The 26989-nt window shown below is 36.1% G+C and overlaps 1 protein-coding gene across 1 annotated transcript in view; it reads right to left on the bottom strand.

Moving 5' to 3' along the window:
* Positions 1 to 22431, bottom strand: part of LOC129269623 (3-phosphoinositide-dependent protein kinase 1-like) — a 45587-nt gene extending 23156 nt beyond the window's left edge. The window contains exons 1-5 of the mRNA XM_064105744.1: positions 22238 to 22431; positions 16897 to 17157; positions 15459 to 15501; positions 14141 to 14278; positions 10992 to 11136 (exon numbers count right to left, since the gene is read on the bottom strand). Of these exons, the coding sequence (XP_063961814.1) occupies positions 10992 to 11136; positions 14141 to 14278; positions 15459 to 15501; positions 16897 to 17157; positions 22238 to 22264 (614 nt within the window). The 5' untranslated portion in view covers positions 22265 to 22431. The remainder of the gene's footprint in view (positions 1 to 10991; positions 11137 to 14140; positions 14279 to 15458; positions 15502 to 16896; positions 17158 to 22237) is intronic.
* Positions 22432 to 26989: the final 4558 nt, after the last annotated feature.

Genomic DNA, 26989 nt, shown 5'->3' with positions numbered 1-26989 from the left:
AATTTGGCCAAAGTTCATTGACCCTAAATGACCTTTGACCTTGATCATGTGACCTGAAACTTGCACAGGATGTTCAGTAATACTTGATTACTATTATGTCCAAGTTTCATGAATCAGATCCATAAACATTCAAAGTTATGATGGTAATTCAACAGATACCCCCAATTCGGCCAAAGTTCATTGACCCTAAATGACCTTTGACCTTGGTCATGTGATGTGAAACTCATGCAGGATGTTCAGTGATACTTGATTAACCTTATGTATAAGTTTCATGAACTAGGTCCATATATTTTCTAAGTTATGATGACATTTCAAAAACTTAACCTTAGGTTAAGATTTTGATGTTGATTCCCCCAACATGGTCTAAGTTCATTGACCCTAAATGACCTTTGACCTTGGTCATGTGACATGAAACTCAGGCAGGATGTTCAGTAATACTTGATTAACCTTATGGCCAAGTTTCATGAACTAGGTCCATATACTTTCTAAGTTATGCTGTCATTTCAAAAACTTAACCTCAGGTTAAGATTTGGTGTTGACGCCGCCGCCGCCGTCGCCGTCGGAAAAGCGGCGCCTATAGTCTCACTCTGCTATGCAGGTGAGACAAAAAATGATGTTCTTGGAGTGGACCTACATGTAACCCCTTTTTCAAACAAACTCTTCTGAAGAGCTGATTTGTCAAAAGGGGTTAGGTCCATTTTTCATAAATTTTATTGTTTTCTGTCTCAAAACCTCTAAATTTTTAGTCGCTTTGATGATACCAAAGAAAATTTGAAATTCACATGAAAACGTACATGTAACTAAAGTGGCAAAGAAAAAAAATCACTTTTTTAATCAAGAGATTGGATTCATTACAGTTTGCTTGCAAAAGGGGTTACATGTAGGTTCACAATGATAATTTAAAAAATTGAAGACAGGTAGATTTCTTTTATACCCAATTTTATGTTCACATGATAGGGTAGTCCACCATGGCAATTTAGTTTTTCATAAGAATATTGCAATAAGTGAGAATAAAAAACATGGTTTTTCTCAGAATGGTCCAAAGTGGACCTAACCCCTTTTGCAACCAAACTCTTCATTATATAGAGAAGATGATGAATAGGAAGATGGAAATAAAAACATGGATTTGAAAACTGAGACAAAACAACCTGTACAATAAAGCTAAAAAGAGGAAGTTTGGAAGTGAGAAATAAATACCACTGTGATCGATGTAGCAAACCAGGAAAAATGAAGAGAATGGGATTATTGGTTTTACTGGATGTTTACATACATGTACATGTAGATATATTAAGATTAGTCTCCAGCCACAGACCCTTGGTTCTCACAATTCGCTTAGTGCAAAAAGCAGAGTCTGAAGAAGTGAGACTAGATTCACTTTATTGTACTGTGGCTGGCTCTACCATTTGAAAGAGACAGAGTTTGGCATCTAAGTACATAGTATGAATTACCGGTACTCCAGACTATCATAAGACATGGTAGAATTGATTAAAGCGTCAAATATGAGTCTGTTCTTGCAGACTATTATGTAGTATAAGATTCCTGTTGCATACATGTAGGTCTACATGTACTTTAATTGGTCTGACCAAGTTGGGAATTGCCCCATCCCAACCCCCACCCACCCATCCCACCCCTGACCCCCCCCCTTTTTTTTAAACAATCGCTGCTCAATCCTGGATACACCCCAGTGTGAACCCAGGAGAAGGGCCCAGGGGGGGGGGGGCCACTTACATTGACGAGTGGATACCATGCGCAACCAACAAAACATGTAAAAAGGATGTCTTTTTCAAGAAAGGGCAAGTTACGTACATAACGTAATAAGGGTGTCAAAAACACTAAAATAATGAAAAAAGGGTATATTTTTCGCTAGGAAAGCTACGTGTTTAGGGTCAAATTTGTGAGGGTATAAACAATCAAGACTAAAAGTAAAATGTTTTATAAAGAATGTACTTTTTGCCCCAGGAGTCAACACTACTACATGTACGTGTTTAGTGTAAGATTTGCGCGAGTTAGGCTGTACTAAACCCAATGATGTAGGTAAAGGTAAAACCGACGACCGACGTCCTTGATTGAAAAACCGCTGTACTTGTTCAGGGGTTCAATTCAGGGAATACTTGCCAATAGTATCGTTATGTTTCCAATACTTGCTAAGGGTAGGGTTTCACATGCCAATAAGGGGTGCATTTTCAGAATATGGAAAATACGTGTTTAGGGTGCTTTTTGAGATCTTATGGTATCCACTCGTGAATGGAAGTGCCCCCCCCCCCGGAGAAGGGCAGACAGAGGCAGAGAGGGGAGGAACCTGGGGGGGGGGGTACTAATGTATAACATGACAGAATCTCGTTCTCTACTTTTATCGCTCTATCATTCTGTAAGATAGCGCTATCGCGGATATGCACAACATTTTTGTATACTTGTGCCCGTTGGCTCGCTTTTCAATTTCCACTTCTGTTGCAACAAACAAACCACTTCAATGATACCCAAATCACTACAGTCCATGATATACTGGATTTTTTGTTTTCATGCAACATCCTACTTAATAGAGTGATGATTACATGTACACTACATGCATTGTCAAGCTGTAGACAAAAATAGAATGCTATACAAAACTCCTTTCTAACACCTGCTTTAAATATCCATTACTATTTACACCATTCGTCTCTCTGCAATTAATAAAACATTTTTCCTTGTTCATTTCCTTTTGCAGCTCACTCTCCACACATATATCTACCATTATGTATCTTGAAAAACAAAGGCGGCTCAAAGTGGGATAATTTTTTTTTTTTTGCATCTGTACACGTTACTTCATACATGTGTATACATGTAGCTTCAGTTATCAGTATACATGTACATTTACAGTGTACATGTGTATGTAATATTGTTTAAAGATGAATCATGAACACAAGTCTAAGGAAGTACATGTATTAGTAAGGTCTGAAGTTGCCATTAATGCCAAGATATCAGAAAAGACCTGCAATTGATTTTTCCTATACATAATACATGTATGTACACATACTGTACATCTGCATATTTCAAATGACATAGCCTTGGAAAAATGAACCCCCTGTAAAGCCGGAGCACATTTGTAGCGTCAAAGACACATTCAGATAGAATTTGATCCATTTCATTCATTATCAATATGCTATCATTTGGCAGGCGCATACATGTAACTGGGGGGAGGGGGGGTCGCCACGCCAAACGTCCCCAGAATGAAAAAAAAGGAAAGGAAAAGGGAGAAAATGAAGCGAAGGGAGAATAGAAAAGAAGGGCATAGCTTTATTGTTTTCCTTTTTTCCCCCTTATTTTTGTCAAAAGAATAAAAATCTAAAACGAGACGTTCTTCTCTCTTCTCTCTAAGGCGAGCATATTATACACCCGCCTGTAACGTGGAAAATGGAGTTATTGGTCAAGTAAGAAAAGTGGAAGGTGGCAACTTCACCTTTGACCTTCTGACCTCAAAATCAAAAGAATTGCTGGGATCTACAGATGCTAGTATCAAACATGTACACACCAAATTATGAGCCTGGGTTAAGTTCAACTAAAGTTATCGCATTATTGAAGGAATCGAAAAGGGTAGATGAAAACATGTCACTGTGATCCTGACCTTTGACCTTTTGACCTCAAAATCAATAGGCTTCCTGGGATCCATGCTAGTATCATAAAAAACAAATTATATGAGCCTAGGTTAAGTTAAACTAAAATTATCACGTTTACAAGGACTTCAGAAGGGTAAGATGAAAACAGGTCACTGTGACCTTCACCTTTGACCTCATAATCAATAGGTTTCCTGGGATCCATGATAATATCATACACGTCAAATTATATGAGCCTCGGTTAATTTAAACTGAAGTTATCGCCTTTACAAAGACTGCACAAGGGTACATGTAAAATGAAAACATGTCACTGTGACCTTGACCTTTGATCTTTTGACTTCAAAATCGCTAGACTTCCTGGGATCCATGCTAGTATCATACACACCACATTATATGAGCCTAGGTTAAGTTAAACCGAGGTTATCGGGTTTAACAAGGACTGCAGAAGGTTAAGATGAAAACATGTCATTGTGACCTTGACCTTTGACCTTGGACTTCAAAATCGTTAGGCTTCCTGGGATCCATACTAGTATTACACACACCGAATTATATGAGCCTAGGTTAAGTTAAAATAAAATTATTGCATTTACATGTAGAAGGACTTCGGAAGGGTAAGATGAAAACATGTCAGTGTGACCTGACCTTTGACCTTTTGACCTCAAAATCGATAGGCTTTCTAGGATTCATGCTAGTATCATACACAGGAAATTACGTGACCCTAGGTTAAGATAAACTGAATATCGCGTTTATAAGGACTGCAGCAGGGTATTAGATGAAAACATGTCAGTGTAACCTTGACCTTTGGACTTCAAAATCAATAGGCATCCTGGGATCCATGCTAGTATCATACACACCAAATTATGAGCCTAGGTTAAAGTCAAACTGAAGTTCGCGTTTACAAGGAAAAGTTAACGGACGGACACTACTCTGTTTTGCGAGCTAAAGATAGGTAATGTGGCTAATTTCTTTTTTGCTGTCAAATCTGATCTGACCATGACAGGCATTCATACATGTACCAAAGTTACATTAGTTGGCATTTTATACATGTACCACTCAATGAATGCCCTTTTCTGTTCTCATTTTTTAAATAAGACGTTTTTAGCTTCCGCACTTCGCGTGGGAAGAGGGATCATTTCGAATGTTGGACACACATAATTTCTTTCGAAAACAATTTTTCTTTTAGAAATCACAGCAAGTCAATTGAATTGGGCCAATAAGGGAACTAGAGACGCAAGAGATGTCTTCTTTTGATTTGAATTTGATGAGACACCAAAAACTTTGCGCTCAGCCAGGGAGGGGGGAACCTGCCCTCTCCCCCTAGGGATCAGAGCGTGCTTTGCGCACTCCGAGTGTTGGCACATTTCGCATGCACTTACCGCCCCCTCCAAAATTAATTCCTGGTTACGCTGTCATCATTAGACATCGTATGTATTTACCCCGGGGGGGCCACTTCCATTGACGAGTGGATACCATGCGCGACCACTGGGTCTCAAAAACACCCTAAACACGTATTTTCCATGTTCTGAAAATGCACCCCTTGACAAGTATTGGCGTCTGAAACCCTACCCTCAACAAGTATTTGAAACAAAACTATACTCTTGGCAAGTATTCCCTGAAATGAACCCCTAAACAAGTATACAGCGATATTTTATCATGTTTATTGTTGTGTCACGGGTCCGTCGGTCGTCGGTCTTACCTAATTTACACACCATTTGGCTGTTTAGTACGGCCCCACCTTCCTCACCTCGCGCAAATCAGGACTCTAAACACGTAGTGTTGGGGCAAAAAGGACATCCTTTTTCCATTTTAATTTTGTTTTATCATTTCCGCAAATTTGACCCTAAACACGTAGCTTTCCTAGCGAAATAGATACCCTTTTTTCATTATTTTTGTGTTTTTTACACCCTTATCACGTTACGTACCTAATGTGCCCTATCTTGAAAAAGACATCCTTTTTACGTGATTTTTGGTCGCGCATGGTATCCGCTCGTCAATGTAAGTGGCCCCCCCGGGGTATTTACATGGCAAAGTTAGAGTGGTACACTAGCATTACCAAATATCACTCCATGGCTGCTTTTAAACATAAATTAAATTACAAAATATCAACACGATGCAGGGTTAATCACCCCTTGGGAGTCTCCCAATAACCCTGCTGGCTGAAGTAAGCATGCTGAGTACAGCATTGCCATTCATTCATCATGTAGGGTAGCTTCAAAGATTACATTATACATGTAGAACCCACTGAACAAGTGAAAGAGTCTTATACTAAAGGGGTACTCTGGGCTGAAATTAATTACATCGGAATAAAAAGAGTAAAATTAACAGAGCAAAAATGCTGAAAATTTCATCAAAATCTGATAATAATGTTGCTATTGAATTTTAAAGTTTCATAGTAATATTTTGTGAAAACAGAACTGTAAGCATGCCATCATGAATATTGATTTGGTAGGCTGATGATGTCATGTCCCCACTTTAATTTTTCATGTTTTTACATGAAATCACAATGAATTATTTTATGTTTTTCATGCCTGTTTGTATGATGTGCCTCCCTTGCAACAAAAATGTATGTTGCAGCAATAAATACCTTGTGCATTGTTAAAAACAGTTATCAACCCAATTATTTTAATTCTTCGTGAACAAAATTTAAATATTAAACATGATTTCATATTTATAATAAAATACAAAATAATAAGTGGGGATGTGACATCATCAGCTTGCTCATTGCATATTAATCAGTACAGGCATAGAACTTTTTTCCTGAAATAATCAAAGCTTTAAAATGTCATACATGTAACTTTGTTATTCCTTGTCCGATTTGATGAAATTTTTTCGAGATTTGTTTATCTGATTTTTCTTCAATCCTCTTAATAAAAATCATGTCATTTTCAGCCTGGAGTACCCCTTTAACATACATGTAGCTAATATTTAATGTGAATCAGACTGTATATGCACAATTACATGTATACAAGGGCGACACTAAAGGGGGAGGGCAAGGGCCACCTCCCAGGATTTTTCATGTGTAAAAATCAAGTTTATAGAAACTATGTAGATTTGCAAAGTCAGCAAGCAGTCAAAATTTATTGTCACTGCCAGATCAAAGATATACATGTACATGAATTACACACCAACAAGTAACTTCTGAAATTTATAAAATGATGACCTCTGTGACTTTTAAGCATTTGACCTTTGACTCTGATCATATTCGCTATAAAAGTTGAAGTTGGTCGTGTCAGTGCAAAAATGCCCTTTAATAGCAAAACATTTTTTAGCACCGCATCGGTGCAGAAACGCCCATACGCATGCTGCTACAGGGGCAATTTGAACATATCATGACATGCGATGCGCCAAAATGTGGTGTTAATTAAAAGGGCATTCTTGCGCCAACACGATGGGCTGATCCCTCAAATGGTTCTTCAGTTATCAAGAGAATGAGATATTTTCAGGTATAACCATTGTGAGATATGACCTCCTGACCCCAAAACTAATCAGACCATTGTCACTCTTACAGTGTATATCATAAAATGATAGTAAGAATGAGAACAAAACAGACAAACAGAAAACATAGTGTACATTATCCCCCCCCCCTACTACTAGGAGTGGGCTATAAATGGGTGATTTCTAGTTTTACTGTGACAACAGTTTTTTTGTGTTCCTTTTACCTTATCTCAACATGAAATGACAATATTTTTTGTCTCGGGTCCGAGAAAAAAGTGTGCCGGGCCAAAATCCAAAATGGCCGCCAAAACCCCCCAAAATCACATTTTGGGCCACAACTTTTTTATTTGATGGTCTTTTTCTCTGGTTTTGGTGTCTATTCATATGTTTCTGGGGGCAGGGAATATGTTTTTCCTAAACTTAGTACTTTTAAATCATTATTTGTAGTTATAAGGTGATTTTACTTAAATTTACCACTTTTTAAAGCCATTTTTTCAGCTAAAAAGTAGATTTCATCATTATGTGGTTCTTGAATATTAGACGATACCAGTTGAACAGTAGCAGGCAGCTTTATATAGCTAAATTGCTTTTATTCCTCTACTTTGGGTTTTTACGGATATTTGCGAAATATATCTTATCAAATAAAAGAAAATGTCATTTATCCATAGGGGCTATACGGTATACAATGCACTGTACTGTACATACTACACTGCATATATCCATGCATTAACCACCATGACATATGAAAAGGACTGTATATAAACTATAGTGTCATAGAAATGAGCTCCTAATGTTTAGAATTAGATTGTGAATTTGATTGCTTGTCAGCTGATGTATAATACATGATAAAACCAGCAACGTAAATTGCACAAAAATATCACATATACATGTATATCATATACGTTTTTAACCATATCTTCTCCATTTGGAGGCTTTTTTTTTACCTGGTTGTGGTGTCTAAACTGGCCTATATTTATGGGGTCAGTTAAATATCATGGTAACGCTGATCAACAGCAAATCAGAATCAAGGATTCAATGCAAGTTACCATTAAGTTAAGTTAACATAATGGTAAATTTTTATGCAACGGGGACCAGAATAGCTACAGTGTAAATGCCATGATGTGGGGTTAATTACCTCTCTCCGCCCCCTGAATTAGCATATTTGACAAAACGTCCTCAATTTCTGAGACAAAACATATCTTCAATTTCTGAAGCATCTAATTCTAAACCTGAGAGCTCATTTCTATGACACTATAGTTTGTACAGGCGTTGTTAGCTGTCATGGTGGCCAATGCATTTATGCAGTGCAGTATGTACAGTACATTGTATATATGTACTGTATAGGCCCAATGGATAATTGACATTTTTATTTAATAAGATATATATTTCACAAATATCCGTAAAACCCAAAGTAGAGGAATAAAAGCAATATAGCTATATGAAGCTGCTTTCTATTGTTGACCTCGTACAATCTAACATCCAAGAACCCCAGGACGATATAACCTACTTTTTGGCTGAAAAAAAACTATAAAAATTTGAAAATTTAGGTATAATTACCTTTTAACTCTACAAATAATGGTTTAAAAGTACTAATCATAGGAAAAACAAATTGCCTGCCCCCAAAAACATATGAATAGACACCAAAACCAGAGAAAAAGACCACCAAATAAAGAAGTTGTGGCCAAAACTGTGATTATGGTGGCTTTTGGCGGCCATTTTGGATTTTGGCCCGGCACACTTTTTTCTCGGACCCGAGACAAAAAATATTGTCATTTCATGTTGAGATACATTACAAGGAATAAAAAAAAACTGTTGTCATATTGAAATTACAAAAAAAGTATTTTTGACCCATGTATAGCCCACTCCTACTACTACCTACAGGTAAAGGTGGTCAAATGATAATTAAAAAGAGAATGGAGTTGGGAGAATAAAGAAGTAAAAAGATGCACACTTTTATAGACCCTGCTCTCATCTACTTTCTAATAAACCAGTATAGGAAACCAGTCATCGCTAGGGTCTTCATCAACATCTGAACTGGTTCCCAGAACCACTCCACAAGCCTACACATGTTTCGCATGAAATTTGATACCGTAGACTAGGCATTCAACACACAGAGTGTACCAGGTTGCGCGCCCAACAGTCTTTGCATCCGTGCGAGGATCGCTTGCCGGATAACGGTTGTGTCCTCACCTACAGTTTAACCAGTATAACAAGGCAAAGTGGTCTTGAAACCACATTATGAGTTGGTTTTTCTAAACTGGTTTGGGAGACCACTTTTATAAGATCGCTTCCAAGACTGCTTCAAGTGTAGTCACTACATATGTAAAGCTAGTTTCCACTTAACTAATTTTAGGAAGTACATATAGATGAGAATGGGGTTTTACATGTAGATTCTCGGGAATACTTTATTGATTTCCCGGAAATGCATCATCTACATGTACAATGTATACATGTAATTATGGAAAACAATCAGTATCGGATGACTTCACAAACATATTATAGATTCTTATATAATTGTGTTTATACAACTCATACAAAGATTCTTGTAATTTGATTGGCTGAAAGCCATTCAATATTTGGTCCATTTTGTGCTGCATGCAAATTTTATTTTCCATCGCACGGCGACCGTGCATTTTTTATTTTTCCATTGCACGGTTGAGCTTCCTCCTCTAGTGTGTACCACTAAAGCATGTGTGTACTTACATTTTGTATACATGTGTGTGTGTGTTTGCGCACACTGAAGTAAGCACATCAACAAGGCTGACTGTGCGCACTCAGATTCATGAATCAAAGTGCGTCACAAAAGAACGAAAACAATTAACTGCTTTCATACCCCGGGAAAACAAAAACATTTTCAGAGGAAATGAATTATCAAACAAAGGCAAAATATGTATTAACTCCATCTGCTTTTGTTGATTTTTTTTCTTCTCTATTGTCAAATCATAAAATCTAGAAAATGTTTTATAGCCATGTTAGCAAAACTGGAAATTATCGAACATACAATACAGTAAATTGAATGTAGGCCTGTATGTACATGTATATTAAACATCATAACAAATATTACAGCCTACATGTATATTTTTACAGAACTTTCAGCAATTCATAACGAAAGAGTATCAAAATCAAGCTGCATACACTACTCCTGTATATTAAATAAACATTATAAAAAAGTACAATAGATGCTAAGAAAACATTATTAGTACAGGTTATTTGAGCTGCAATCATCTATTATTAAGAGTAGAATGTAGAATTTTTTTTGTAAAGGGCTCAATCGCATTTGGGGCTCATGCTCTGATTTTTTAGGAAGAAATATGTTTTTTTTTAAATATTTCCCAAAAGCAAAAAGTTTGTAAAAATTGATAAATGTCCTCTTCCAACTTAGACAGACTGTACCAAGTTACAAAAATACAGTCTAATACAGAAGAATCGTGCTCTTTGGACAAAAAAGTTGAACCTTGGTAAAAGTTACATCTTTAAAAATTTTAATTTTTCATAATAAAATAGTTAAACCCTCATAGTCATAGGGAATTTTAAGTATTGTCATTCCCGCGGGGAGGGGGGGGGGGTGGTGGCTTGCCATAATACCTGCCTCCACCACTCACCCCCCCCCAAAAAAAAATACATATATGTAACCAGCCACCCCAAAACCACCGAGCTGCCAAAAACGAAGTTTGAGATTTTATTGAGCTTGGAAAAAAAAACATCTTAAGCTTTAAAATGATCTGCAATATAACTAAATAAAATAGTGTCAAGAAAATACTGTATTTTCAACTTTAAATTTTGTATAAAGTACGAGGAAGAATGGCTCTTTCAAATCTATAAGCTAATTTTAAAATTTTTGCTTTTTGAAGACAAAATTACAATTTTGGCTATTTTCAACAAAGAATCTTCCTTGGCGCCTTTTTTATCAGTTTTGGGGTGGCCGATCACATAAAGGATGAAAATGAAAATGATTCATTTGCTTACCTATGTATGATTCCCATACTGTGAAGGTATTCAAGAGCTAATATGATTTCTGAAGTGTAGAACCTTGATGAACTCTCGTCAAACGAACCAAGTTTCTTGATGTACGGTAAGAGCTCGCCACGTTTCGCTAAACTCAGACCAAAGTCTAAGAGTGCATCGTTCAGGAAAAAAATGTATGTTTTTGAGTATGTACATGTACTGTACTTCACATAATTACATCTCATTAATTTTTATGATATCTCGAAATGTAAAGGCCCGGTCCTACTGCACTTATGGATGCAGAATGTAAAATGGAAAAGAATCGTGCCATCCGTTGGAAAACTTTATGTATCCGTTGTGCACTCTTTGTATACGTGTTTCATACACTCTACATGTATATCCATCGAGCATCCGTCCACTGTGATTTAATTGTTCGCCCATTTTGTTCATTGTCTGGAGCGGATGAAAATGAATGGAACCACCCGAAATGTTGCTTGTCCACTGTATCCATTATGAATACGTTGTGTCCATCGGCCAGTGGGACCAGGCCTTCACCTATTACTGGGGGGGGGGGCTGATTCAGCCCCCCTCAACATTTTTCGTGATAAATCTGCCGACGAAATTTTTCGACCGCGTCGCTCACTGACTTTTTACATTCAAGTCTTGCACAACTTTTGAGACCAAATTTGCAACCCCCGGGTACGCGGTTCCGAAATTACGCAACATTTCGAAAGTGCATGCAGACCCAAAATTGCACAAAAACGTGAATTTGTGTACAAATCCAATGCAAAGAGTGTTTTTAGCCAAAATTCATTTATGTATCATTATTTTTCCTTTTACTGATTGAAATCAATTAATTCCATCTTATTTATGGTCAAAATAATAGCAATAAAAAACAGAAAGTAAAAAAACCAAAAAATACATAAGATATTATTAAAGAAAACAATAAAATACATAAGAAAATAAATGTGATTTTGACATTTTTTCAAAGTACATTTGATCAGAATCAAATAAAGTGTCTGTGTACCAAAAACATTTTAGGGGCATTATTTATAATAATTAGAGCAAACTTTTGATTTACGCATAAATTAGCATAATTAATTATCAATGAGATTTTTTGCAGAATTTGATCTTGTAGTTTTGTAGATTATGCCATGGGTAACGCGCGTGCCAATTTTCGTCACGATCGCGCGATCGACGGCTGAGATCATAAGGGGGGCTGAATCAGCGGCCCCCCTCCCCCTCAGTCTTCTTAGGCATGGAAATAGCCCAGTCTATAGGGTTAAAGGAAAATCATGATCATGGTTAACCAGAAAATTACCCAATCAACCCCCCCAAAAAAAAAACCCCAAGAAAAAAAGGGTTTTTATACTTCTTGGGATTATTCTTACACTTTTATAGCATTCAGTTCAATAATGATAGAAATATTAGGACGATAATAATCAATAAATAATAAAAAATGATGATATCATTGATGATAACAATGATCATTACTTTACATGGCGAGTGAGCAGTACAACTTTGGCTCTATATTTTTACATCAAATTAAAAGGCATCTCAGCAGACACTTTTTTTCGGGGGGGGGGGGGGGGGGGGCTTCTTTCCAAAACTGATTGCGTAAATTTGAAACATTTGATAAGCTGTAACATTGCAGTGAATGGGGGTAATTTGGGCCCCAGTCTATTTTTCCCACTGCATCTCAGTAAACATTAAAAAACAATTCAACATTTTGCAAATTATGAAAAAGCAACCATGTAATATATACCATCATGTTTTATGAAATATGTTTGCGATTACTGTACATACATGTACTTACAACGTGTAACTTCTAACGCTGATGCATCACAAAGATAATGAACTAATATGAATCTTTACCCTTGCAGTACATAATTTTCCCGATAAGAGATCTACAGTATTATTGTTTTTCACCATGGGTGTAATATGAGTATCATACTAGTTGTAAATACCCTCATAAATTTTGCTCGGCATATTCTATTCCTAGAAATTTAATGCATTTGGGGTTTACTTATTTCACGCATTAGCATGTGTAAAGAGTGTATTATTCCTTTTATTGCAGTGCAAAATGTCCTTTAATACTGTAGATTTAAAACAAAATAATTTATGAATAGTGATTCACCAGAACTATAAACAAAAGCTACATGTACATGTACCAGCAAATGAGAAATGTGCTCAAAACACATCCTGACACCTAATAGTATCTAGTATCACTGTATTTGTATCTTAGACCAATTTATCATTCTTAATTGTTTTTCAGATTTACAATGTATCCATATCAATCTTCTTTTCCAACTTTCATTGATGTATATTTTGGTTTGGTATGTAATTCAAAGATTTAAAAAATCACCTAAATGAATTCACAATCTTATACATTCATACAAGTATGTTATTCACAAACTATGTTTTACCAATTGTTTATGGATGGTGGGTATTTCATAACGCTGTTCGTAATTGTAATACTTCACACTGCTTTACAAACGAGTGGAATATGTTATAAGCTTGGAAGTCAGCTACATAGAGATATTTCATTGAGCACGAGAAAGGGTCACCAGTCATTTGTGACTTATGAAATATGAAACACCCACTAGGCTTCGATAGGCCAGTTGCTTGAGCCTGTATGTCCCACACATTTGCCAGATGACAGTCCCTACTAGTGGGGGGGGGGGGGTATTTGCAAAGATAAATGCTAGTTGGGGTAAAGATTTAAAAACGAGTGCATACAGAATGATGAGAATCAAATAAAATGACCACCAACATTTATAAATAAAAAAAAGTATGCCAAAGGATTTTGGTAGAAATTGTGTAAATTCTGAGAAATTAGCAATATAAGCATGATATTCCAACCAGAGGTTGGGTCTTTTCCCCAGCAATTACGATACACTGTCCCATGTGTGCTTATCTGTGTTGGCAATCTTTGGCGTGATCGTTTTCAGCTTAAATTTCATGATTTCGCAATGTCCGGATCTAGATCGATGATGATTACGATATAATGTACATGCAGTGACAATTAATCTTGGTTTACTCCGACTACACTCATGTATCTTCAAAGAGATATTAAATGAATATTTAACATGAGTTAAATTATCCTAATTTGATATTAAAATGAATTGAATTGATTGAATCGCATGCAATATATGATATTCAAAGGATACACAGCTTATCATTATCTTGGAAGGTGAAGTATAGTTTGACAAAGAATGGATGATCTAGTCTGCTCAGGACTTCCTTCTCCTGTAAAACATACTTCTGCTTCCCCTCCCGTAAAATATGCTTCTTTTCAAGTACTTTGACTGAAAAAAAAAAAAAAAAAAAAAGACACAGAGGGTTAAATCACTTTCTATTCATTTGTACTTTTCATGTTCATGCATACCAAAGTAAGCCAAGTTTAATGGCTAAATAAGAATGAATAAAAACACAATATACCAATGGACCTACTGTATGTACATGCTACATGTACCTCTACAAAAATAAACTGATCTAAAATTTACTTTTCTAATGGTCAGCAAAAAGTTTTAACTAGGCCTCAAATTTACTGTTTTGACAAACTGTGTACATACAGTACAATACATTTATCATACGGATGAGGAAAATTATGAGGAAACTGTGTAATAGCCTCACCATTATAGAGAAGTGACTGATAATAAGGTCAATTACGGCTGGGACTAAAACCTGGGTACCCGGAGCCCGCCAGGAGGCCTCGGGTATCCCAATAGAAAAATCAATACCCGATACCCTAAAATTGCTTACCAGTGTACCGTACATTATTTGATTTGTATTGCGTAGTGTAAGACATGATTGTACTCATCACAAAAGCAGTCAAGTCTCATTTTGAATCTCACCAATTACCCTTGAAATATCAATAAATCTACAAATTTCTAATGATGATGTGACTGAGATCATTCAATCGTCGTCATGTTTCTTTTGCAGCTTGAGCATATGAATCACCAGCCAATCACGTTCGTGTTACCATTTACAGTTCAACATAAACCGAAAATGGTAACACGATTGTGATTGGCTGGCTCATTTGACGCTCCACGATGCATTATCACCGCTACTTTGTAAGATTTTGACGGAAAAGCAAGAAGTAATCAAAATTTGCTTATGTACCTGTGTGATATCAATGAGAAAACAGATCTTCCCAGAATACCTCTCATAATTCATATATTGGAAAGTGGAACTCAAGGTCGATTTTGGTATGAGGTGATTGAGTATTGCACACTTGTTTTGATGGAATACTGCGTGGGGCACTGGGAGGCTTGCACTGTGCATGCTTTATATTTTCATTCATAAATTGGCTTGCGGCAGTGGCTGGATGACGTCACCTATGCCACTGTGTTATGGGGTTGTTCCACGCAACATGATTTTCGGGTACCCGCCCGAAAATTACCGCGGGTACCCAAAGACAAAAATACCCAAAATTCCCGGGCCTAAAATCATTAATGAGATGGATTCAAGCACATATTGACTTACTTGCATACTGGTTGCCAGATGATATTTCTGTAGCCAACACAACCTGGTGAAACAAAGGAAAAGTAAAATATCACCGACTGAAAGTGATGGGGGGGGGGGGTGTTGCATGAATCAAATGTTCTCTGAGCCAATCAGATGCAAGTATTCCGGTAGCTGATAACAATATTCGGTGGAAAATCACTGACTATTCGTCTCGTGAAATGCTCCCCTGGACGTTGAGATAAAGACATTTACAATAAGTGAAAAATTATCGCAATTAACAACCTACGTATGTGTAAGGTGCCTTAACAAAAGTTGCAGCTAGGTCTTTCCTGCGCAGAAGTCTTACTTCAGCATTTCAGCAAGCGTCTTTTCGTCATAAATACAGACATCATATTTACTGTAGACAAAACAATAGGGAATGCGGGGAAAGCCACTGCAAAAGACTAATGCTGAAATTTTTGCTAGCAGATTTTCAACGGAAATATGGGTGAAAAGCAAAATCGGTAAAAAGCGGAAAATGCCCTTCTTTTTAAATACATGTATGTAATTTAAGAAAATTGTGTACATATCTGTCACCATTGAAAAAACAACCTTATTCTGACCACATTTATAATTCAAATGTTAAATTATTGAAAAAAAAATTATACATTAAAGGTACCATAGCAAGAGTCTGAGAAACGTCTTCCTGTGAGAATCCCATGCAGTGCATTTTCCTCGCATATCCTGTCATTTTATAGACAAGACAATTGGCAATGTAAAGAAAGTCGCTGTAAAAGGAGCTGAGTAACGTTCCTGGTTAATAAAGACTCTGCATAAATTGCTTTAAAGGAAACCAAAACCCAAGAAGAGAAGCAATCTTATTGGAAAGAGTAAAATGGGAGGAACAACTTAACAAAAGTTTCATCAAAATTGATTATGAAATTAGCAAGTTATGGATATTTAAAAAGTCTTGTTGTACTTTCTATGGGGATCCTCAAATTGACAAACGTGCTTCAAAATGGCTGATTTTGTGGACAAATCTCCATTTGTTTTGTACACAAATTTTCAGATTTTCCTCATTATCTTTCAAATTGCATCTTGCCTCCTTCTGAGCACAACATATGTCATGGGAAAATATAATTCACACCACATATGTCAAAGTCAGGAGGAGATAATGTGAAATATGTAAAATAAATAAAGGGGAAAGTCTAAAAATTTGTGTACAAAACAAATGGAGAGTTGTCCACAAAATCAGCCATTTTGAAGCATGTTTGCCAATTTGAGGATTCCTATAGAAAGTACAAGAAGTCTTTTTAAAGGTCCATAACTTGCTTATTTCATAACCGATTTTGATGAAACTTTTGTTAAATTGTTCCTCTCATTTTACTCTTTCCAGTAAGATTGCTTCTCTTCTTTGGGTCTTGGTTTCCTTTAAGTTTATTGGATATAAAAATGTCACTATAAATATATAGCTTACCTCTGAATACGATCCCTCCCCCAAGATACGGCCGAATCTGAAGTCTGCTCTCCTCTTTTTCAGCATTGAACTCGAGGATGGGGAGGGGGACTGACCGGTGGGCTGGGGACTGGTTGGAAAGGGGTTCTTGCTGGCCTTACTACCGCTGCCCTTCCCACCACCAGCAGGAATGGGTTGTGAGTCTGTGCTCTTGAGTTTCGACATGGCCTCTTGGTGACATGACAGATTCATGGGTGAATGGATGATTGGCTTGCACTCTGGCTGTATCCACGAGGGGACAGAGAGGATAAATAAAACAAAAAATTATTGTAAATTTCATTGGCTGTTTATTTCCATCAGAGGAAGTGCGTAAATGTACCGGTACATATCATAGGAAGACAATTATGTTTTATTTGACAAACAATACAGTGATGTACACAAAATCTCAAGGTAGAGAATGTCATTACCGATGGGAGATGTTTATCCTCTATTAAAGCCGAACGGTTTATTTGTGTATCAAGTACATGTATCTATATATACATTAAAAGAATTATAGATCTATCAAAGTATTAATGAATTGAATTTACTGTAAACAACATTGGCATCTGCCAATATTCTGTTCAAAACAAAATACAAAGAAATTTGGGGATCATTGGAGGAAAAGCAAAACAACGCAAGGTCAAACAAGGTATAACAAATTAGTATGATACTGACATTCATAAAGTATCAATAACTGTTCTCATTATCATTACTCTTTATATTTTTTATTAAATGTATTCTTCTTTATTGGATTATACATAGGGCCTACATACATGTACATGTAATATAGATCAGCAGCACAAGCTAAAATCGTCAATTTACAGTACTGGTATTCATGAACTACACACGTGCAAAGTGTACATGTACATGTATGTGTCCATGACCATGTACGTACATCTATGAGTATTTCCATCTATAAAATGTAAGAGTAAGGAAAACCACAATGTCAAGTACGGTCTTAAAGATTCCCCAAAATCACATAAAAAGAATCTTAAGTGAATGAAAATTATTCATCAGACATAGATCCCACAAAATGGTGAAAGTTCATTAACCACAGATGACCTGTAACCTTGATATGATTCAGTCAAAATGGTCCTTATTGTCAAATCCATAAAAATTTGAATATTGTATAATTCAAACAATAAAAAACAAAATAAAAAGTGAGTGAGGGACATCATCGACTATCTCATTTGAGTTGTGCATACATGTATCACTGTTTTGTGAAAAATAAGCAAAACTTTAGAGTGTCATAACTTTCTTATTTTCAGTGTTTTGCTAGTTTGATTTTTCTCTATTTATTCAAATCAACATTTTTATGGGGGGGACTTGACCTTTAATGGGATATACTGTACTGCACATAGGCCAACAAGTTACATGTATTTGTGCAACATTTGGTATATACAATGCTCTTGTAAACACATGTATGTATTTTCTATTGAAAATTGAATATCCATCGATGTTTCTCACTTTCTTTTGTGAAATTAAAACAATTACCTTAAGTTGGTCTTTGTCTCAGGATGCTACATAACTTTTTAGAAGCACTTGCCCAGTCGGGCAAGTAAATTTTTAAACAGTTCAAATATACTTGCCCAAAAATCTATTTCACTAGCCTGAAAAATCATTGAAAAAAAATCTACCTTGTTATTGCCATGACCAAAATTAGGGTCAATATAATATCATATCGACCTTTAATTTGGTCACTCTACTGTGAGAATTTTGCTTGCCCAATTCGGGCAAGTAGTTTTTGTCTTTACTTCAAAACACTTGCCCAACTCTAACTTTTACTTGCCCCCGGCAATCGGGCAAGTGCTTTATGTAGCACCCTGGTCATATTTTGTCCATAATAACATATCTTCATCAATCACATTTTATTGAGTGCAGAATTGAAAACATTACCTTGGTCCTTTACACAAAATATTGCAGTTTTATTATACATGTACAAGAGAAAATGCAATGTGAAAAGCACTAGAAAATTTGAAATATGTCTTTTAATTGATTATGTACAGTGATATACCAGTACATTCAGCTTGTGTTTGTGTGTTTTTTATGGATTAAGTACATGTACATGTGTCATATATGATGGAAATGATAAGAAAATTATTTAGCAAAAAAAATAAAAAAAATCCTCATTTTAGAAATGACATTCAATAAACTGTATTTTCATAATTTCTTCAAAGGACAAGTCCACCTGGGCAACAACAAAAATTATTTGAATAAAAAGAGAAAATTCCAACAAGCATAAAAGTTCACTGAAAATTTCATCAAAATCGGATGTAAAATAAAAAAAGTTATGACATTTTTAAGTTTTGCTTAATTTCACAAAACAGTTATAATGCATATCCTGGTTGATATGCAAATGAGGAGACTGGTGACATCATCCCCTTGCCACTATTTCTTTTGTATTTTATTAAATGATATATGAAATATTTCAATTTTCTCCTCATTGTCAAGTGAACCAGTGATTAATTCCTCCCTATACATGTGGAATTAGCGTTGTTTGATACTATGGTTCAGTCAAGTCGGTCCCTATGGTCAAATCTGTTAAAAATGAAATATTGTAAAATTCAAACAATAAAAAACAAAAGAAATAGTGAGTGATGGACATCATCAACTGACTCATTTGCCTGTCACTGAGTTGTGCATATCACTGTTTTGTGAAAAATAAGCGGAATTTTAAAATGCCAAACTTTCTTATTTTACATCCGATTTTGATGAAATTTTCAGTGTTATGCTAGTTATATTTTTCTCTATTTATTCACATCAACATTTTGCTGGGGTGGACTTGACCTTTGATAACGAATCCCCACTTAATTGCAATGTGGGTCTAAATAATTGTGAAAAAATATATATATATGAACATAAAAAGAAATGACACAAAATCAAACAAAAACAATTATAACTTACACTGCAGATTTGATTACTTCAAGATTTCAAACGTTTTGTTATGAAGTTCATGAGTTATCAAAATGGTGGAAATAAGATGGGATCTATATAAAGTTTAAATAGGAATGAATATGAAATTGATAAAATGATTGAATAAAATGAAATGATCATACTTCCACAGTTTCTCTTTTTATATACATGTAGTATTTTATATTATTATTACGATAGCACATTTCAATAATATTAAAGAAAGAATGTGGAATCTCAGGCAGCTTTAACCTTGTTCTCTGCAACAGCTAGTATTCAGTGTTTGCTGAAAGAAGGCCGTGTGTTGGCCTAGTGGTCCATACCCTACCGGTACTTGCATTAGCTCATAAATGTTTATTGGCTAATGCAAGTATTTTACAATTAACGATATTCATCAGCCGATTGATTTTTTTATTTTTTCTTTAAATTTGCACTGCTAATGATATCGTAGCCCTCTCTTATCTTGTAACTCTTGTAACTAGGCTACGAACAAAGAAGGAAAATTGTGACAAGATCATCGGTGAGTATCTGCTCATCTTCTTACGTTATTTTTCTTAATATAGGGAGACAAGAAAAAAAGAAGCATCAAAAAGTAAAAATTTAGTAGAATTAATCAAAATTGTATTGACCAAACCTTAACCCCGCTGAAAAACCAAGAAATCCGATAGGAAACGGCTTTAGAACAAATATCCGTCGTCAATCATCGAATCATGCGCCGGAGCTCGCAGTGGAAGTAGTCAGGCGATCATTTAGCATGTTGATGTTTTAGAACTGATTTGAAAGAGTAAAAATATTTCGCCACCGCGACAAGAATCGGCCATGAACAAAGTTAGTGTACCGTGGGTGGTCGATTTTAAAAGACGGGTGCAAATGAGCAAATGGAAAATTGTCGCATTCGTTGTTCGTCGATATATGGTAGGGGGTCCTAAAGCTGCGCGGGTCCTAAAGCTACTCCCATCGCGCATGCAGTTTTTATGGCAAACAGGCAACTGCGCACTCTGTGTGTGGAACTGTGACTGCAGAGTGACGAACGATTCCTATTCAATTTTTTCTACAGAGGCTGCAGTAAATCTCTAATACTCTAAATGCAGAGAAAACCAACAACTGTTTGGAATTTTGGAGTTATAATATTCACTTTAATTTCATTTTATCCTATGATAATGTGAATATATTTTAGAAATTGAGGCACAGGAAATACAATTTTTTTGCATGATAAATCAAGTGCGTTGCTTTAGGACCCCTTCTACATCGGGCGGCGAAATTAAGAGGTGTTCGGAAAACACGGCGGGATTTTCGTGTAAGTTTTGCGAGATTTTCTTCTTGGTTAATGGTCTTTATAATATTTGCCACAAATTAGTGAAAGATAATTTGTTGAAAAATTAAAATTGGGATAGTTTTACTTTTAGTTGTTTGAAAACAAAGTGCGTAGCTTTAGGTCCCCCCATCATTACCTCGAGTGAAGTTGGTGCAGTCTCCACTCCACTTCACTACCGCTACACTACGCTGCACCTACCCGAACTTCGAGACCATGAACTCGATCGGATATTCCGAGTGACAAAAGGTGGGATTTTATGGGGAGAAAATACAAAATTCATGCAACATCACGATCTTTAAAAACAAGTGCAACTAATAAGTTTCACTTCTTTTCCATGCTTCTATCAGTCTCAAAATTGATGATTTAGAGCCAACATGAAGTTCCTCACACGTATAAATATTAATGCGCTGCCGACTTCAAAACATCGCATGCGGGAGGTACCGGGTCTGGTCCGAGCTCGGACCCTCGCGTGCATGCGATGTTCTGAAATCGGCAGCGAATTATTACGTGTGAGGAACTTCATGTTGGCTCTAAATCATCAATTTTGAGACTGATAGAAGCATGGAAAAGAAGTGAAACTTTGTGTAAAGTAAGAATATTAGTTGTAGGCCTACTTGTTTTTAAAGATCGTGATGTTGCATGAATTTTGTATTTTCTCCCCATAAAGTCCCACCTTTTGTCACTCGGAATATCCGATCGAGTTCATGGTCTCGAAGTTCGGGTAGGTGGAGCGTAGTGTAGCGGTAGTGAAGTGGAGTGGAGCCTGCACGAACTTCGCTCGAGGTACCCCATCATCATCATATACGCGGATTGAATCGGAGTCGCCGAGCGAAACATGGGAATCTGATCTGCTCAATTTTCTGCTCAAATGAGATGAAAACTGGGTAAAATTGATGAATATTTTCGCAGATACGATGCTTAGAAGATTAGGTGGCCTCCGATTAGGTGGTCGATAAGGGGTAGTTCCAACCATATGCAAATTACGAATACCCTACTCTGTGCGCCAGTGCAGTGCATGAGATTGAGAGTGCCCATGTCATGAATGGCAGGGCCTGTGCTGAAAAAATTAGTTAACTCACCGGTCGGTCGACTACTTACATATTCTGCAGAATTTACACTTGCCATCGCACGTAGAACAATTGAAGAAGTCCTCAAATTGCTGCAGATATACTTAGTCACCTAGAGAATATCATATCAAATCAAACAATGTCCTCTTTTTAACACAAAATTGTTTTTTAACGTCTTGTGGAATTACAATCGGCCCTGAAGCTTAACCCCCAATTTGTAAACACGTTGAAGATGGCCAGCCAAATAAATATTTCCTTTCTTTCGTCGTATGGTATCTGCAATTATTCATATTGGCTTTCGTTTTCAATGACATACAGTATCACTCACTTTGAAGTTATAAATAAACAAATTCATGAAAATATAGACCTATGAATGTTTCTAAATTTAATTTCATCTGTCATCAGTAGAAAAAAAAACACCTACGGTGGAGTACGAATGTACCGTAAAACGGGACTAGGTCTGATAAAATAAATTTATCACCCGTGCAAACTTCCAAACTTTAATATACGGACAGGGGTTAATTCCTGACCCCTGCAGGCTGGAGGCTGCTTGAAATGTTTTCCTTTCAGAGTTTCGAAAAATTCAAATGAATGCTTGAATAACATTATCTAACTTCAGTAATGGCAGAAATTCAGCTTCTTCTTCTTCTGTTGATTTCCTCCAGTCCTGGAGAACTGCGAGATCCAGTGGATACGCAGAAAAAAGTGGTTTGATAAATATGTATAGAGACAAAAGAGAATGGCTCAGAACGAAGTTGGAATAAAGTGTATCACAAGGCTGTGTAGTTGTTGTTCACCAACAGAGAACGTTTGACATGAAGCTCATGCAAGAAATGAAGGGAGTAGTAATGAAGTTGAGGAGCTGAAGCAACAGGTATACTAGTTGCCTTAGTGGCTTAGTGTCCAATCCAAGAAGTACAACATTAGTAATTCAGCTGAGCGACTTGTGACGCAGGAGTCATGGCAAGATCGTGTTGGAGATACGGAGGAAGGTTGGCGAGGAACCTTTTCCTTTCATCTGCATAGAGGGTACATTCTCCTATAAGGTGGGTTACAGTCTCATCCTTGATATCTTTGATATCTTTACTTTGGAACTTATGAGTTCATGCAAAGAGTAAACCACGGTCCAAATGTTTTTTAATACCCCTTCATTTGCGCCGATCAGTAGGTTAATTCAGATATGAGCACATGAGAGTCCGGGATGAGAGTCCTTGTCTCTGTATCTCATTTACTTTAATCATGGAGCTATGAATAGCTCTATGCTTGAATGATGGACTTATAAAGATGATAGTTTATTGATGATGATTTTTTTTTTTTTTTTTTAAACAAGTGCACACCTAGTTACCAATTATGCATATAGCATTTCCATTTATTTGAAAGCAGGATAAAAGAGCATCGTAGATTAAATGCCTTGCTCACGGGCATATCTGCCGCGGCCGGGGATCGAACCCCAGACTTTTTCATGTATAGCCAGGCGCCTTAGACCACTCGACCACGGTTGATGATTTTTTTGTTTTCAATGATATTTTATTTCTTCCTCTTAATATGATTTTACAATTTCAAAAATCACAAAACAAGATATTCACAGAGTATCGCATATAGAAAACAAAACAGGTAAGATCATATAAAATTCATATCAAAATTATCTCAAAATAATACAACTACAATTTCTTCAAGACATTAACACGAAAATGTTTTTATGTCAAATGTTATGACTTTGTTTAAAAGTGCATGATATAAGGGGGAAAAACCCCATAAAAGTACATAATATAGAAGAAAAAGTTACCTCAATATTTATATCATGTCAAATTATGTCAAATCAAATAAACTACTTTTTCTCATGAAACTGATCTTTAAGAGGAAGGTTATGTATCTTTCACTCACCACACGCACCTCACACTCCCTAGCACACAAACATACCATCCCCCAAAAAACACCGTCCACACACACACACACATACACCCCAAAAAACACATCCACACACACACACACATAAACAAACCCTCACGCAAAAATATCATACAACAGGCGCACATCCGTTCCGGTCTGTCGATCTGTAACTTGTATCATTAAAAAAAAAAAAAAAAAAAGATAAAATAAAATAGAGTACGATAAATGAAGAGTCAAAGAAATGCACCAATTTGTTCCCATTTTCTTAAGTGTACTCCCAACTTTCCTGTTTTCTTGGCTATATTATACTCTTCGTTTCCAGGGGCCGCGGAACGGTTTTCAAAGTGGGGGGGGGGGGGGCTGACCATGCAAAAAATCACAATCGTATGGTAATTTTTGCGTTTTTGTACACGGTTTTGGAAAAAAGTGGGGGGCTGAAGCCCCCCCAGCCCCCCCCCCCCCGGTTCCGCGGCCCCTGGTTTCTGTCAACTTTAATCATATCTGTTGCTTTTTGTAGCGACGGTAGCTCGCGCCCTTTTCTCTAGAATTAAAAATTATATGTTTTAGCAGAAAGATTATACAGTTTATTGCATGTATTTCCCACACATTTACCAGATAGACCGATGAAAATTGTTTTCCAATCATCAATCCTAACTTCCTTTAAATGAAGCTTTTTGATGACCTCCTTCTTTAACTGTTTAACCTTTAAACAATCTAAAAATAAATGTTGGTATGTTTCGACCTGTTGTTTACAAAAAGAACAAAGATTGTCTGACTTAAAACCAAATTGGAAGAGCTTCTCTTTTGTATACACTGCCCCATGTAATAGTTTGTACTGTAACTCCCTTTGTTTACTACATATCAAAGCATTTTTCAATCTTGTAAAAGTTTCTTTCAACTCCCCTATTCCAAGATCATATTCACAATGTCCATCAAAAACCTTTAATGTATACTCTTTTTGAAATTGCTCAATAAAGTAATTATATACATATCTGGCTTTTAAATCCATAAATTTATGTAGGTAACCAAAGATCTTCAGTTCTATTTGAAAGTTTTCACTATCTATAACTATAAAATCACTTTGTATCCATATTCTTTTTTAATCACAGAAAAAAATATTTGAACCATCAGCAGATTATTAGCAGTGAAACCCCGGTTATGGAAGTATGAGACTGGTCTTAGTTGACTTCCTACAATAATATCTGATGCTTGAAATATACCTTTCTGATAGAGTTCAACATCAAAAAATGGTTTATTATGAAGACATATAAATCTGTTGTTAAAAATCACAGGATTGATCTTGTTTTCCTCAAAGTTTCTACATTGATCCAAATCTTGCCATGCTTTCAACATATCTTTATAAAATATTGGTATACCTTGTAAGTCCATTTTATTTGCATCATAATTACAAAGAAATATACTCCGGCCTCCCAATGATCTAAAAAAGTAGTCAAAGGTTACTTTCCAACCTAAATATTTCTCACCATACAGCAGCCTTTTAATCCACATAATTCTCTGAGTTTTAATGAAAACTTCAAAAATAGTACTCTGAGTCCCCCTGCACAATAATCTTGATATAGAATTTTCCGTTTTATTCTGTCATTTCCACCCCAAATGAAATTAAAAGAAATATTTTCAATTTCTTTAAAGATATTTTGAGGAACTGAAATAAGAGAAGAAACATAATTTAATTTTGAAAATACATGTATTTTTAACAATCTAATTTTACCAAACATTGTCAGATCTCGTTGCCTCTACCATCCAATTAATCTTTTGATTTTACTCAAAATTTCCTTATAATTTAAGTCATCTTTTATTGTGGAGTCTCGTGAAAAATATACCCCTAAAATTTGTATTATTGCATTCTATGTCCAAACACAGGTATAACCGGCCTATCACATTCTTCCCCCTACCACATAAAATTTGTCTTATCCATGTTTATTTTCAAACCACTCAATTTCTCAAAATGTCCGAAGACTTTCTTCACCCTATTAACTGAGTACGTGTCTTTTAGAAACAATGTACAATCATCTGCGTACAATACTTGTTTTATTTTTCTTTCACCAAACACAATCCCTTCAATACCCGGATCATTTCGAATAAAATTAGTAAGTAATTCAATAACTATAATAAATAAATAAATAAGGAGAAAGGGGATCTCCTTGTCTTACACCTCTTTTAACCTAAAAATATCCAGTTGAGTGTCCCCCATTCATCACACAGCTACTAACATCATTATAAAGAATTCTAACCCAAGAGCATAATACATTACCAAATCCAAAAGATTCCAATGCTTTAAAGTTGAATTAAGAAGGGGGTGAGTTTCCATAAATATAGGTTCTACATACAATATATAGTATATATAAGTTGTTCAAACACATAGCATGTCACAATAATCCTCTGCCTTCTCGATATTTTGCTTTGAAAGTCTATGAAATTAGCCACCTGTCAGAGCCCGAGAGACGAGTGTACAGAAAAGTCACTCGGAGTGTGACGTCACCGGGGGGAATTTAGTATAAGAGTTGCCTGAATGTCATACAGAAATGCTATGCAGAGAGAGAAAGATATTTTACAATTTTTTTTCAAAGCAACTCAAATCAAACAAATGGGACTGATATGTACAAATCTTTACTTTCCCTGTATAAAAAACAGTATGAATAACCACCATGAACTCTTCAATCATGATGTAAGATAGCAAACAGTGAGTTATTGAATGATATTTTCACTATTTCTCATTTATTTTATCACGATGTTCAATCAAGTGAGTAGCTGGAAAGTAATTCCGGCGGCTAGCTCAGCGCGCGCTGAACGCAATACTAGTACACACAACACCCAGGCATTGAGTGTACTGTTATGGTCTGGTAAGTCGACTTAGTTCATGGCCGTGCAGCGA

Source organism: Lytechinus pictus, chromosome 10 (genome assembly GCF_037042905.1).
Source record: "Lytechinus pictus isolate F3 Inbred chromosome 10, Lp3.0, whole genome shotgun sequence".
Classification (NCBI taxonomy): Eukaryota; Metazoa; Echinodermata; class Echinoidea; order Temnopleuroida; family Toxopneustidae; genus Lytechinus; species Lytechinus pictus.
This window is presented reverse-complemented; position numbering and strand designations above follow the sequence as displayed.